The sequence below is a fragment of the Syngnathus scovelli genome, chromosome 6, assembly GCF_024217435.2.
Source record: "Syngnathus scovelli strain Florida chromosome 6, RoL_Ssco_1.2, whole genome shotgun sequence".
Lineage (NCBI taxonomy): Eukaryota > Metazoa > Chordata > Actinopteri > Syngnathiformes > Syngnathidae > Syngnathus > Syngnathus scovelli.
The window spans coordinates 10,255,460-10,271,734 of NC_090852.1; the positions used below are offsets into that span (position 1 = coordinate 10,255,460).

The following is a 16,275-nucleotide window of genomic DNA, read 5'->3' on the forward strand; positions in this document are numbered from 1 at the left end:
AACCCTGCCTCATTTTCTAATCCAGAAGGCAATATAAGATTAGATGCAGATAATGTCAGCAGTGTAAGAAGCTACAACAGCAGGATCAAAATGAGGAAGAATTCAAGAAAAAAGAAGAAGCTGAACAAAAAGGTGAATGAGGCTATGAGAGGCAAAGACAGCAATGCACACCAGTTCGAGAGAGAGAGATAGAGAGAGAGAGAGAGAGAGAGAGAGAGAAAGAGAGAGAAAGAGAGAAAGAGAGAAAGAGAAAAAGAGAAAGAGTGAAAGAAAGACGGACAGAGACCAAGAATGAGAGAAAGAAAGAAAGAAAGAAAGAAAGAAAGAAAGAAAGAAAGAAAGAAAGAAAGAAAGAAAGAAAGAAAGAAAGAAAGAAAGAAATACAATCATATCTTCTTTCAAATGCCGTAAACAATGTCTTGTTGGAGAAAATATTACGTCTTGCATGTTTGTGGGGTGTTGAAAATAGCTCGGTTTGAACTTTTATATAATGCATGGAGCAAGAGGAAGGCAGGGATAAACAAATGGACAATGCTCTACAGAACTTGTAGTAACATAACATCCCACCAAATAATCAATGCAAACTGCAAACATTTACTCAACATCAAAAAGTACACCCCAACACATTTGTTTAAAAACCTTGAATTTTCTTTGAGGAGCAATATTTTCTACGCCATACTGTACTAAAAAACACTACCAGAAAGGTGGACCCTCAAAAGTGTTGCAAGCTAAATTAAAAAAAAAAAATTCTAGAAGGATAAAAAAAAAAAAAAAAAAAAGCTTTTCCCACATTTTGTGCCAGCCCATTTAAATGGTCCCTTGATGTTGATAGCTGTCAATGTAAAAAAAAGATGGCTGCAAGGTGAGCGTGGGTAAAGCATCTTACCTGTGGAGGGCTCACTTTTCACAGTCACACAGGCTTCTTCATCAGCACACTTGGACTGGAAGCACACCACATCATCGTTCCTCTCTGTAAACAGGTGACGGAATTCACAATTTCAATGATGCAAACTAGATTTCCTTACAGCATGAATATTGAAGGTAAAAAAGACAAAAGAAAATAAATCAATTGATTGAAATGTACTGTTTTCCCATGACATGAAAGATAGACAAATAAAAAGATGGCTGCAAGGTGAGTCTTACCTGTGGAGGGCTCAATTTTCACAGGCACGCAGGCTTCTTCATCAGCACACTTGGACTGGAAACAGGCCACGTTATCGTTGCTCTCTGCAAGCACATGAGACGGAATCCGCAATTACAATGATGCGAACGAGATGACAGCATCACAGCACATCACATACACCTAAACAAATCAAATCCACAACCATCACATCGGAAAAATGTAAAGCTGGTGAGGCCCCTGTTAACTCCAACCATAACTTGTTTATTTGATGAACACAAAGCAACAGTCTTTGGAGACAGAAACTAATTAGCCTGTCTGGGATATGTAGGGCATAGCCTATGGGGACAGCTAACAACAATTATACACAGCCCGTTAATATGCATAGAAAAGATTAAAGAGAAAATAGCATTAAAAACAATGAGGACTCAAAGGAGTGTAAACCCCCGCCCTGAAATCAGACATAACTCAGACAATAATGGAGCAACACTCTCAATAGCAAGTAAAAAAAACTCTCAAAGAATCAAAGCTGCAAGCAATGCAAAGAAGTAAACATGTAAGTGTGCACGCCACACACAGAGCAATAAATCAGTTGTACATGTATGTAAACATACTCCACTGCGCTCCAGGTGACGCACTGATGACTGTCACATTGCAGAAAGCCACCATGTGATGCTGACTGACTTCTTGACTCATCAGCCGTCACTCCGTGTTATCCTATGCTACATGACGGAATGTACGTATATGAATCATATAAGCTACAGCATACAGAGCTTTAACATTTCTAGAACTTCAATAGTGAATTGCGGATATGGAAATATGAAATAAACCAATGTTGCTTAGTCATCTTATGTTGCTAATTTTCTGCTGTCATATATTTTATGACAGCACAGGAGATGTGAACAAATATTTTGTTGATGCTTATTGTGTTTCCATTCTCACAATTTTTTTTATTATTGTAGAATTGCTGGATCATGGCATAATTGTTATCCTTGGTGGTTTCTCAGTTACTTTGACCTGCACTAAAAGCTAGTCTTGAACTCAAAATCTTCTGTATGTGTAAACAATGAATCATCCATCCATTCACAGGACCCCATATTTCATTATACCTAGCCATAGTCAAGATTCAATGCTTTATAATTATTGAATAAATGTGCTTTACAGTACTTGGAAATGTATGCGGAAAATCTCTTTAATTCTTTTTAACTAGTAATGAGGAAAATAAGTAGACTAAGGCTCAATCCCAATATATGGGTAGTATGCTCCTTTACATCTCATCTTGTCCCATCCCCCTAGAAATTCATGAGAACCAAGATTCTCCGTAAACTAGGGGTTGGGCCACAAAAAAGGGGGCATGACCCTAAAGCACGAAGACAGAACCCCGACTTCCCAAAACGACATGACTTCTACGCTGTTTGCCCCCTCGGCAACAGGCGTCAACATTGGTGTATGAAAATACAGGAAGAAGCACATACATGCAAGTAATATTTATTGATTTTCATTGTAATGACACTTATGTTTGGCTTAGAAGTTCCGATATGTGCTGTATAATTAAAGTTTTATTGTATTTTATATGACATATTCTGAGTTGAGTGTTATGAAGCTTAAACCGCATCGGAGAAAAATAGTCTTCATGGCTCCAAATGATGACGTCATGAGTCTAGTATGTTCCCAATTCCTGAGGGGATTTTTTTTTTTTTTAAACCCTTTGTCTTCATTTCTCCAAAGAAGAGTAAGGGGAAGGGACGAGACAAAGGTTTAGGGTTAAAAGGAAAGAATGGGATTGAGCCTAAGTCAAATACTGACCTACTACAGACAGAGGCTGTTACAAAACGAGTGTGTGTGTGTGTGTGTGTGTGTGTGTGTGTGTGTGTGTGTGTGTGTGTGTGTGTGTGTGTGTGTGTGTGTGTGTGTGTGTGTGTGTGTGTGTGTGTGTGTGTGTGTGTGTGCGTGCGTGCGTGCGTGTGTGTGTGTGTGTGTAGGTAAAGAAGGGGGTGTAATATTGTGGCTCAGGGATTAAACTAGAGCTTTCTCCATTCGCCATCTGGAGTCCTCATGACTGGCACCCTGCTGTTTACATGTGCACCCATAAACACACATGCTGTAAGTTTCTTTATTATAACTATAAACATGTCAAAGCAGCTTACACATCCATATTCCTATTAGAACATTTGCATAAAGAACACACTAAGTGCGATACTGTCACCAGATGCTCGGCTACGTGACCAACATCATCCCACTCCTATTATTTCATCAAGTGGGAAGTGTCACCATGTCAGTACTGAAAGGTGCATGGCATGAAACCCGGAAAACAAAAAGGGTGTCCAATGTGCTAAAATACAAACTGACAACATCTTTAGTTTCTACAAAAGGAGGACATTTAGTGGCCAGCAAATGGCTTGCTCCAAAACATCCTCTCCATACTATCAACATCCTGTTTTCACATCTAGCAACATTTGGCTAACCTACTAGAAAAAAGGCCGCGATAGACTGAACACAATTGGGTACAGGCAGGCAGACGCACAGTCGTAAATGGTGCTGACTGGTTGTGAAGGGAAACGGACATCAAATTAATCATTGCCGTTATGCAACCTTGAGCTGACTGTCAATCTTGATGAAATGATAACAGGGCCATGAGAAACACAAAACTGTTGGGGAAAATAGTCTTCTCTTGTGGGAGGGAGATGACAAACATGTAAAACTACTCAAATTCAAACGTGTTGTTCCTCTTTTTTGTGAGTCAGTCATTCTGTATCACTGCCAGTAAACCATAGCAATTATGGACAATGATATCCACAATACATACAGTCCCTTGCAAAAGAATTGGTACAACAAAGTCAATTCCTTTGTTTTTGTTGGAAACTGAAGACATTTGAGTTTCAAATCAAAAGATGAATATGAGACGAAAGTTCAGAATTCCAGCTTTTATTTCATTTCACTGTATGTACATTTCTATGTGCTAAATAGCGCAAGACAGAGCACTTTTGGTTTGCGAGCAAAAGTATTGGAACTCAAAGTGGTTTAGATCGTCCCTGTTTTTGGCTTTGTGTTTAGCCTGTGAAAACTCTATTTGCTGTTAAGCAAGCATGAAGAGCTGTCCATTTTAAATCTGAGAGAAGATGGGAACTCAATCAGAGCTAACATCGGGAATGATCAATATTGTGGCGGACGTGGCTCAGGCCGTAGTGTGGGTCGTTCAGAAACCGGAGGGTCGGCAGTTCGAACCCAGCTCTGTCCAAGCCACGTGTCGTTACGTCCTTGGTCAAGACACTTCACACACCTTTCCTCAGAGACTAAGTACGAAAAATAGCCTGTATGGCAATAATCAGTAACTACGTACTTCTACAATGTCATATTTTTACTTCATTCTCAAACAAATGGGAGTAAAACACCCCTATTATCTCCTGTGTTGAAAGGCATGCTATTGCAAACCTGTTTTTCTGTGCTTTCCCCCTCCATAGCAACAAGCTGACATGGACGGAGTGAAGACTCTTTTCATGACAACAGCTTTGAAATTTAACAGTGTTCTTATACAAACGGGAACTCAGAGAACACTTTTAAAATGGTTCTGACGTAAAAACAATGCAGCATGTGTGTATGGTTCCTACAATAAAACTCAAAAGCATCCACAATAGACTTCTAATCTGATCATCTCGTAAACCGTAAAAAAAAAAAAAAAAAAAAAAAGAAGTCCACAGTACCTGAGCATACTTCCTTCCAGAACTGCAATGTTTTCCACATGCTGAATCCAACAATACTATCTGATTTGAATTACATATGGGCTTTTCCTTTTGAAAATAGACCAAATTTCAACTACAGGTTGACTTGACAGCTCAGTGACTTTATTTACCATAAGAGTACCTGCCCCGTCACTTCACAAACCGGTTTCCAAGAAACCAGGTATGATGAGGGAAAAAAAGAGGAGGGCTTCAAAGGTTTCACAGTCACTGAGAATAAATTAAGGGCAATGCGAGGGTAGGATTCAGAAACAGATACATAAGGACACCAAAAGCACACCAAAGGACTGAAATCTCTGAGGTGCAGTGTATCACATACCTGAGAGATTATTCACAAGTAGAAAGAGGAACATTTTGTTTAAAATACCTGAAATCACGCATTTTGTCCATTATCTACAAAATTATTTGTCCAGGAAAGTTGCCTCTCCAACGCAACCAAGCTAAACAACCACGATATCTAATTATATCAATAAATATGTGCGCCACCCAGATATGGAGTCTACTTTTAAATCAATCTGACAAAAATGCATTTACGGACCGTGAAGAAGAAAATGCTACACACTGAAGCACTATCCACATAAAACAAGACCCCTCCCCATAAAGCAGCATTTAGCATCCAAATGGAAACATCAGCCAACCGACCAATATTATAGTGAAAAAGCTTAACGCTATGACTTTGCATTTGCAGAGTTTCCCCATATTAAATTGACGGATTAAGGTATGTTGGGAACACATTTACATGCCAAGTCACACCCCTTTAATCACACCGCAGTTGATGCCGCTTAATAACGCGTGTCTTGCCTTTTCAAGGCTTTCAGACGAGACGTTAGTTATCGAATGGGAGCAGATGTAGCCATGTCCTCACTCCGCTGCCCAGACAGAATTGACAATAACCAAAGACCTATGGGTCAGCCACATTCATAATTGAGTGAAAATTAAATGACCTTGTGGAGCTCGTGATGCGGCTCAAACAACCAGATGAGACCCTTTGTGTGGACAAAACATAATTAGTTGATTTCTCTCATCTACATAAAAACTGATTTTAGGCACCCTTCCAAAATCGTATACCAATTTGTCTATATTGGAAGGTCCTTAAAGTCAACTTGCAACACAGCTCTCAAGACCAAACAGAATATGCGTTTAGTTACAACGAAAACTAAGAAACAATTTCTGATGATTATTTTGCCACCGGTATTCATTCAATCACTTTCTATACTGCTTTTGCCAGTCAGTTGTAGGGCAAACATGGACAAATGAGAGGAAAGTGAACCCCATCAGTGACCTGCCACCACCATGTGTAGGTATAAAATTTTCCCCCTAAATCTTTTGTTTGTGGCGGAAATAATAAACATTGCACATGCCTGACTCTGAACATTAAAACACAACAGCATTACAGTGGATGAATGCTTTGATGCCGGGATTATGTGCATGCCGGAGATGTTCCTGAGAAGAATGCATAAAGAGCAGCAAGAATTTTATTGGTATCATACAGCAGCTCCAGGAAATTATAATGTAGAGCATGTGGTGGAACTGACAATTGTATAGCTGCTACTGCGACTGGGTTAAAATTAAGCCAACCACGAGCCTCGTGAACTGTATCTAAAGCAGATACTGGCCATCGCATCTCATCGATGGCCGCCAGCATACACACGACTCAGCAAAACAACAAACTCCTTAGCAGAGTTAAAACGTTTTTTTGTAATTTCAAAAGATAATTTAAAGGATAATATAGTACAAATATGTAAAAAGAGGATGTAGATAGCAGACTGATTAATGAGCAAAGAGAAGAAGTTTATTGTGAGAATGAGTAGGCAACACTGGTTGGTTCTCAGTCTCTATTAATACTTTCCCCTCTTTCATTGTGCCTCTTCTGTCACCCCTTGCTCCCTCCCCTGTGACCTACCAGTCTATTGCGGAAAACACATAACAGCCACCCGGCGGCAGCATCTAAATGTGTCAATCAATAAGTTGTTCGACCAATCAGCGCCCCTCGCTGGGCCCAAGCAGACTTCTCATGAAATAAACAAGAGCTTATAATCATGGTCAGCACTTTCATGGCAAGCTAGACTACAAAGGTGAAATGGACACTCAATGTTAAAAACAATGTGATAATAACTGATCAAGCAGATTCTATGCCGTCATTTCTTTTTTAAGCCTTTTTTCCATTGTCATCCCAAAATAGCCCTTAAAGTTCCATCTATGAAGCAAAAGTACTTCCTGAGTTTAAAACCTCTCCAAAAATAACCTCATGAGAAATTCTTACAAACCATACCCTTCTATTGGTCATTTGGTGATGGTCTGAGTTCAGTGGAGACTAAAAGTCATCAAGTGGAGGAGGTGTGGATGACATCTGTGAAAGTTTCATGAGGACATGGTGTAATCATACTTTCACAGTGGCTGACACCTACTGTTCTTTTTTTTTAGCTTTACACTGAGTGACTAGGGCTTTTCCACACATACACCTTTGACCTTCAATAAGTGATGGAAAACATACATTTCACACATAAATGTCACTGAACCAATATAAATGAGGTTGAGTAAGAAGAATCATGTTTTGCTTAAGTACTAAATTGTATATCGTCATAGCAAAGCTCCTTCATATTGTATGTCTGAATGTTGTCAGTGATGAATTGCAAATGGCACTAATCAGATTTCACTTGATGCATAATGCATGAAGTAAATAGGCCAACTAGTAAATGTAGTGCCTCATCAAACAGCGCAGAAAGAACTCAAACAAGATCATTGTGCCCAGCAGGATTCTTGTGCCGAGTATGAATGAGTCTCTCTGACAAGAAGCTCTGGAGCCTACATTCTCAGCACTGAACTGGAATGCGCAGACAAGCTTTCTGCAGAAAGTCGAGCCTGAAGCAACAACACGCTGAAAGATATATAGAAAGAGGAACGAAAACCATTTTACCCATTAGAAAGCAGCTCCTTTTAGAGGAAATGCAAACAAATTTGTTTTATTCCGCATGTGTCAAGTTGGGAAATGTAATTCATTATATGACCACTTTGGTGTTATTTCGGTGATGACTTGGATATTTTTGTTCTGAATGAAAAGTACATTTTGTTTTGATTATAATATTCTGACCTGACCTGCCTTGATAAATGAAACTTTGAACACAGCACAAAAATGTCTTTGAGGCCCTTTAGGAAAGTATGTATTTGAGCGACAAAGTGCGGGTCCTATATTGCTAACAACGACGCTCCACAGTACAATCCAAATGCTTTTGAAACAGCTTTGAAAATGTTATTCTCTGTCTCAAAACCTGCCCCTGCCCACACAAATGCCACATTTCATCTGACACCTCGTGGTGGAATAAGGTGTCAAACGGAATCAACATTTCTGGTTGGTGCCAGCAGAAAGACAAACCACTGTACAAAGAGAACAAAACAGCAACTTGACTCACTGCCAATAAAGGAGCCAGTGCCTTTGCATTGGGCATGACGTTGCATTTTATTTTTACTTTGGCCATTACAGAAAGAGGAAGGTGAAAAAACATTTATAACATCCTTAACTAATTAATGTGGGGGAAAAACATAAGAACGGGAGAAATAAAATAAGTAATGAAATAAGGTGATGAGAGATCACACTTGGTGTACACGAGCAAGTGTTGAGACCTCAGCTCTATTTGCATAAGGCTTCCTTCTTCCTTCTTTTTAGTTTTTACTTGTGAAACATGTTCTCTTTTTAATATGCTCATTTTTCACCTCACACTGCATGTTCACTCCTCCGTACCAGTGAAACCACACAATATTTAACTATTTCCACAAAAGAAAAAAAAATGAACAGTACATGTCACGACTCATCAAAATCATAAACTTGCATGCCACCCAATGAAACTTGTTCATTGGAGTGCTACAAAATGAATATACTGCATGCATTTATGTTGCACTGGTGTTTCTAAATCTGAATGTTTCAGAGCTAAGATTTTGCTGATTTATATCCAAGATACCAAGTCTATTTTCTTTCATTAGAACTCTTGGTATTCTTTCACAGTGTCCTAGTATGGCACCTTGTTACATGGGGGCTTGGCGATATAAACTTGTACCTTCCAGAATAATTGTGGAGTCAAAATGGGACTGATGCATTAGATTTACCTCTAAAACAGCAGAATCTGGCCATGATAGCAAGATGTATTCCTAAGTGGCAAAAAATTTAAACTTTTGTGTTATGATTTGCAATGAGCGACAAAAATAAATAAATAATGACACCGTATTGATTTATGCTTTTTAATCAAAGTGTGCCTAAAGGGAGTCATTTCTTTAAAGTGCCCCTCCTACAGATGGGAAATCATTTTTGTGGACATTTGGAACAGACGGGCTCAGTAATATCCATTGAGACCTTCCTTTTCGTTGACCCATCCAAATACTACAGGATATTCCAAATTATTCTGGTCAGTTTAACACATGTCAATGTTGCAAGCACAACACTCAATTCTGAATCAGTATTGGTGCTAACATAGTAGCTGTTAAACAGATGAGCCGTAGTTGCCATGGGAATGAAGGACACCATTTGACTCATTATTACACCAACAACAAAGTTCAAGTTCAATACAGCCAAAAAGTTTCTTTAAATGCTTCTAATAAAAAAAGCAAGACAACTAATGTCCATCTCAACAATGCCCTGTCCAAGGTCTCATGTCCATCATCAGAAAGTTTTATTCCATCACTAAAGACAAGGTGACTTTAAATCACATTGTAGTCAGCTAACCCTAACCCAACTCTAGCAGGCAACAGTGAAAATACGCACAGTAACACACAAGTGCATGTTTTCCCACAGCTCAAGCAGAGACTGAGGCGCCAATCAAAGGGAGCACACTAAACTGGGGGAAACAGTAGTAGCCGCTCCAATGGAAAACCATAAATGTGTGTGTGTGTTGCAGATTTTCAGCGCATTTCCCTGCAGCTCCGAGACTCATCTGAAAACACCTTACGACACACACATATACACATATACACATACACACATACACACACCATGTGTGCCCCCTCCTTCATTAACCAGCAGCCTCAGCAAAGGGCATCCTAGTGTATGTGCGTATGTGTGTGTGCTGCGCAGACAACACCTTTCTGGCGCAGCACCGCTTCATATGTCAGCCCGATCAACCCAACGCCCTACGGCTACACTGTGCATGCCGGTATGAAGCACTAACCTGGGTGGAGATCGTGTCCAGTCACAACACAAGTAGGGTACAGAGTGGAAAATAGATTCCCACCCTTAAAAGAAAAAAGAGTTCCCCCTCTTGTGTGCGATGCTTCCAGAGCCGGTGGGCAGGTTCGGAAATCAGGCTGCTGATAGACTGCTGCCTGGCTGCATTTCTTGCATCCTCCCTTCCTTCCGTCGCTCCCTCCTTGCACTGACTCACCCTTCAGCTCAACCTCTCATCTTGCTCTCTCTCTCTCTCTCTCTCTCTGTCCCTCTCACTTTCTGCTTCACACAGTTCCGCCTTCCACTCCACATGGACTGAAGAAGAGAATCACATTCCAGTGGAGATGGGGCATATGGTGGGGGAGCGCCAGTCAGCCCACAAGCAGAGCAAAGCCCCCTCTGTGTGTGTGTGTCACATGGACAATCATTCCCATTGTGTAGGAGGAGGGGAGGGCCAGTAATAGGGGAGGAAGCCAATGGCCACACTCATCTGCTGCCCCTGGATACTGCTGCTGGCCAGAGTGCATAGAAGATGCGCAATGCCACGCAAACCAACCCCCTTCAAGGGAAGGGAGAGAGCGACACAAGAGAAGCACAGCAGGTTCGACATGAGATGACGAAGAATTGATCTGTTTGAGAGAAATCATCCTCGGAGCCCCCTGGGCGCCGTGGCTGGCGGTCTCATACGCTTTCATTTTCAGCCTGAACTGCACACACAAATTGGCCCTATAGAAGATAAGCAAACATCTACAACACTGGCAGAATACTGTGGATATACGTATCCAGCTTAATTAAGTTCCACGTAGGATTGTGAAATGATCAAATGAATGCAGAATATGATAACTTTATTAAGTGCTCCAAGAAAAAACTGCAAACTTCAACATAGTAACGCATCTTGTGAAATATTTTAAAAGGGGACAAATGATGACAAAGAGTCAATTGACCTTTTGTGATATTCTCCATTTTTAGTCTTCATTTAACACTACAATACAGTGACAGGATCTCAAAATGTCACACATTTCAGAATTCAATCAAACTCATCTGGCCTTAGTAAGGTTAAAATGAAATTAAAAAAAATCAAACTAAACTTTGACGTCATGCATATTCTCCTATGCCAGACCTACGTAGACATCACCAAACCTTTGTTAAGCTAACATAGAAAGTTAACTGATATTTTTGCTTTAACTTTCATTTCTTATTTTATTTTTTTGCTATGCATAATCCAAAATACTGCACGCCACCAAGTGGTGCAAAGAGAAAAAGAAAATGCTACACCAGAAATGTTACTTGGCAAATAGCCATTGTAATAAGTAAATATGATGTTGACTGGTTTGACCATGGCACACAGTATTTCAAATGTATTTCTGTACTAAATGTCCCACTCGCGCATCCTTGATTGGATGACACATACACCACCAACCAACACTGGCACACGCAAAGGTTTGAGGTTGTGCAGGCCTCATTACACTACACAGTAATTAATGCGCCTGAAGTGTACTAAGTGCGCATGTGTGTGTGCGTGTGTATAAACCTCTGACAGGATATCTGGTTGCTGTATACAGAAAATGAAGAGTTACTTCCTGGGCATGGATAGTGCAGAGTTGCGAGTGCCAAAAGGTCACACAGTATTCAGGTCGGGTCACACTCAAACACACAATACACAGCAAAGGAATTACCATGCAATTCCAATTTCAGTTTGCTAAAGATTTATACAGGTATTTTGATTATTAGGGTCACAAAGTCAGTCGTGTTTAAATTATTGGTAGTGATGAAGTTTGTGTGCTATTTTGTGTATGATGACAAATTGTGGCAATCATCACTCAACAGACATTCATTAACCTATAAATGAATGCTTGATTTGATAAGCCAACACAACACTTATGTGATGGACAGTGTTTCCATGGCAACATTTTGATGGTGTGAATAATGGGCCTATTTAGATCCAACACATGCATGGATGTCATCTGGGAAAGTACCCTTAACCTTGTGATGGTGCGCACTCATGAAGCCACTTTTTAACCTGCACCAGTGCACTTGTGTTACAAAACACACACAACCGTCTTGTTATGCATAACAATCGGCAAATATGTGTGCATCTTTCATCGTCACTGAGGACACAGCGGTGGGTATCTATACTTTAAATCAGGGGTTTGCAACTGGTTTTGTCCAAGGGACCACCATTATAATCAAGAAGCAATCCGGGGACCACTGCTTTGGCGGAATATTATTGTATTTTGCACAAAAGGAGGATAGACCTATACAGGCTATTTATTTGCATCCGTATGACTATTTGGGGAATCTCAGCTACATTTGACATAATTTGGATGGGTAAACGATTCACAAAATTAGCTGGAATTTAAAAAAAAAAAACTCTATTATTTTCCATTTCCAACTTTGCAGACCACCTGCAATACGGCCACGGACCGCTCAAGGGCCACGGACCCCAGTTGATAATCCCTGCTTTAAATCATACTCTGCTTTAATATTCATTCGCCGCAAAACCTTCCTCAGAGCAATGACAGGAAAAGTATTGTTTTCTATTTTACTCTATTCTAATGTGCTCAAGGAGGATGTTAATCATATTTAGGTTAGTCATGTGTTATCAGATTATTTGATATGCACTGTAAATCTAATTGACATTTTTAGATTTGGGCTGAGGGTGTAATTTTTTTAAAAATCAAACCAAAAGACATTACAATAAACGTAAAACATTCCCATCTTAAATTTCTCCATTCAACGTACCCAGCTGCTTAACATCTTCAGCCTATCAGAAGCATGAAAGCAGTGACAAGTGACAATATTTTTCACACCCTATCTGCCAGTTTAAAACTGCAGCTGGTGTTTCCTTTGCCACCTTGTCTGTGTGGCTCACACCCACACCACGTTCTCACCACTCTGATCCATCTTTTGTTTTATGCCTAAGGTAATAGGAGGATGGCATCAGCATGGCTCCAGGCTATTGCCCACCACTCGATGAGGATGCGAGCGATAATTTGCAACACGCATCATTAATTAATTCCACACAGGCTAATGTGTCCATACTACATTTGAACTCTTTTTTTTCGTTTTTTTTTCTCTCTCCCCTGCTGTTTATGAGGGTCAATGATGAATGGTCGTTTGAAATTGCGCACCCCCCAATGCACAAGCACAAACACGCGCGCGCGCGCACACGCACACACACACACACACACACACACACACACGCAGACACACACACGCACACACACACGCACACGCACACGCACAAAGACTCTGCTTGTGCATCAGAGAACAGCTGACGGCAGGCAAGCACAAGCAGTGTGTCTGGTAAGCATCTGCCCCCGCATCACAGCCACAACCTGCACTGGATTGGTTCCCATAATCAGCTTGGGACACAGGCCTACACCCTTACTCCTGTCAATCTGAAACGCAAGCAGCGATAAGCAAATGCATTCAACCATTTACTTCTTCACAAAGCCTCAGGAGCATCGGAGTGCAGAAGATGCCCGGTTAATTTCATTAGCTAGCTGTCTTAGCTTTTCTCATCTTTCCCAGCTGGAAACATGAAGTAAAATAGTCTTTAATGCAGATTGCACAATAAATGCTGAAGGGGATCAATGAGACAAACACTTTTATTATTCCTATCAATCAGTGTAACTAAAAATACTCATCTGCGCAATATAATTTGGATGTAATGCAAAATTCCAAATTCACATGTTTTGAGCAACTTACTAATTTTGGTTTGTGCCTCTCATTTACAATGGCTAAATAAAGCCACCAAAACAATAGACACATCTTTCATGTTGATGTAATGCAGTTCAATGATGAGCATACGTCATTAGTTAATACCTTTATTTTTCTCTGTGCGATCAAGTGACTCATCATGTGTAGCATTTGAATTAGTAGACTGCACCAGCCTTCAAAGTCTCAAATTTAGTTGCCTAACAGGAGTTACTTTTTTCCCCTCTACATAAATAATTGATGCACTGGATGAGCAATCACATTTGATCTAACTCAACCGATTTGACAAGCAGACTTCAATTCATGCACTTTATTGAAACCATAAAACCTGCATGACGTGTGCAATTGTTAAATATTTGTTCTGCAGTGAGCTTCAGTGTTGTACAATATTAGACATGACTGTGTATGACATCACCAGGGATGAAAGTATCAATAAAATTGATGGTACTTAAAATCCCTGATCATAACTGTTCACATGAAGACAAATATTTAGGCGTGTTACCTTGTTTTTTGGGCAAAAGATTAATTAGTCAACAACACCACCAACAATTGAGGTTTTTAGTCTCGTTCAAACTTTTGGACTTGTCATTGAACACTTTTAAAAGTGTGGACCCATCCCACACTGATTGTGACAAGCGGTGTCACTTGAGCATGTGACATCCACTCCCACGTTGAAACAATAAGTGTGGTGAAAGGACTCGGGCAGGCTGGCTTGCGTTCCCAGCCTTTTCCTTCCTGCCAGTGAGAACGAAAGCAGAATGCTTCAGTGTTTTCTCTCTTTTGCTCTTTAAATAGGAAAAGAAGGGGGACTCGATGGAGCTCTCCAACAATACACGCTAGCCTAAGAAAGGTGCACACTGCAACACACATCCACTCATATAATACGTGCCCTTTAACGCTGCACACAAACACAAACACGGTTGGGTAACGGGCCTCAGGGACAGTGGCCAAAAGGCCAGAGTGGCTGGAAAAAAAATGTCTGTGTGTGTGTGTGTGTGTGTGGAGGGGGTTGTTGGTTCCCAGACCTTTATAGACAAAACTGCTTTTTTATCCAGCATTCCCCCTCAAACTGTGCTTCATTGCTTTGCAGCGGCAAGCTCGTCCACATGGAGACAAACGCCACGGCTCAGTGAATCAACTATTGTGATAAGTGCTTTTGCCAAACGTTCACATTAGTAAACCACTCACTGCCGCACTTCAGCGGCACTGCTTAACAAAAGCAACTTTGGAACACAAATCTGACTTGTTTTGGTCAGATTACATCCCTCCAAATGATCACTCAGCAAGACCGACAGCAAATAAATGGTGAGTTTAGAAAAAAGCAACTCGATGTATGAGACATGTTTCATAAGATACAATGCAACCATACCGTACTGTCCTGTAAGGAGGTAAAACACTTTGAAAACATTTCATCCTTCATTCATCAAATAAAGCCTCTAAATCTTACCATAGCAGCAGAGCAGACACATCTTTGCATTTTTACCTTTACGTCTCCAAAACCAGTACTTGCGCCGCCGTTTCATTGTCAATACAAGTGTCTTTTGCTTTGAAGAAAACAAAATCAAATCTTCTGCCACCTATACCGTGATGGCTCACCTTTCGCTAGTGTACCACTCCAGTTGAAATCTCCATTATTTGTTCCCCAAGTAGTCCACAGTGGCTGTAAGACCAGTGAAAATAGCATAACTGTACATAATGCTCGAGCTTTGATCGTGTAGATCGGGTTACGTTCTAAAACGCACTCCATTCTGGTAAAGTTCTCATTTCCACACACAAATAAATAACTACGTCTTAAGGAAAAATGCTGAAGACAGGTATGTAATCCACTAACACCTTCCTGGAGTTCTGTCCTTCTACAATGGGGAATTCCTGGAGTTCAGAAAGTTCAGGGAAAAACTCCTCCCGAGTTCCATCCTCAAAAAGCCGAGCGGGCTGAGCTCGGAGTTAAGGTAAAACAGAATACTGTAGTTTTCTGGAAAGAACTTCACAATGGCAGGAGGAGGGGAAACGGTGTGCTCAGGAAACGCATGTGGAAAGCCTGAGACAGACTCTCTGCTGCTCACTGATAGTCTTTTGTGTTTCACTATAGTTGTTTGACAAGACTAAAAATGTTTTCAAACGACTTTTAAAATGGACACACCAGGTGTCATGTAAAATGTAGTCACTACACATTCAAAGCAGAAGGATTGCAGAATCACAATTGACATTACTGTACGTGTTACAAAAAGTTGAGGCATAGTTCTGAATTTTATACAATTGCCAATTCAGAATGTAACAAATGGAGGTGTACCTGTGACCTGGGGCTCTCTACAAAAAAAAAACCACCTCATGACTGCTTGAGTTGGTGGCTGCAGTGGCAGTGTGAATGCCCTGCTGAGGATGTGACCATGTCCACTAATAAGAGACAAGGCGGCATCCCAGGGCAATGACTGAGGTAGTTCAAATATATATGCATATTACAATAAAAATCTATCTGAAGCACATTTTAGAAAAAATACATACTGCCCACGAGTTAAAATGCACACCGGTGCACGCGCTTACAAACA

At 40.5% G+C, this 16,275-nt stretch overlaps 1 protein-coding gene across 1 annotated transcript in view; it reads right to left on the minus strand.

The window, feature by feature from the left end:
• fgd4a (FYVE, RhoGEF and PH domain containing 4a) overlaps positions 1-15,678 on the minus strand; it is a 34,674-nt gene extending 18,996 nt beyond the window's left edge. The window contains exons 1-3 of the mRNA XM_049724232.2: positions 15,326-15,678; positions 1,144-1,227; positions 887-970 (exon numbers count right to left, since the gene is read on the minus strand). Of these exons, the coding sequence (XP_049580189.1) occupies positions 887-970; positions 1,144-1,227; positions 15,326-15,476 (319 nt within the window). The 5' untranslated portion in view covers positions 15,477-15,678. The remainder of the gene's footprint in view (positions 1-886; positions 971-1,143; positions 1,228-15,325) is intronic.
• Positions 15,679-16,275: the final 597 nt, after the last annotated feature.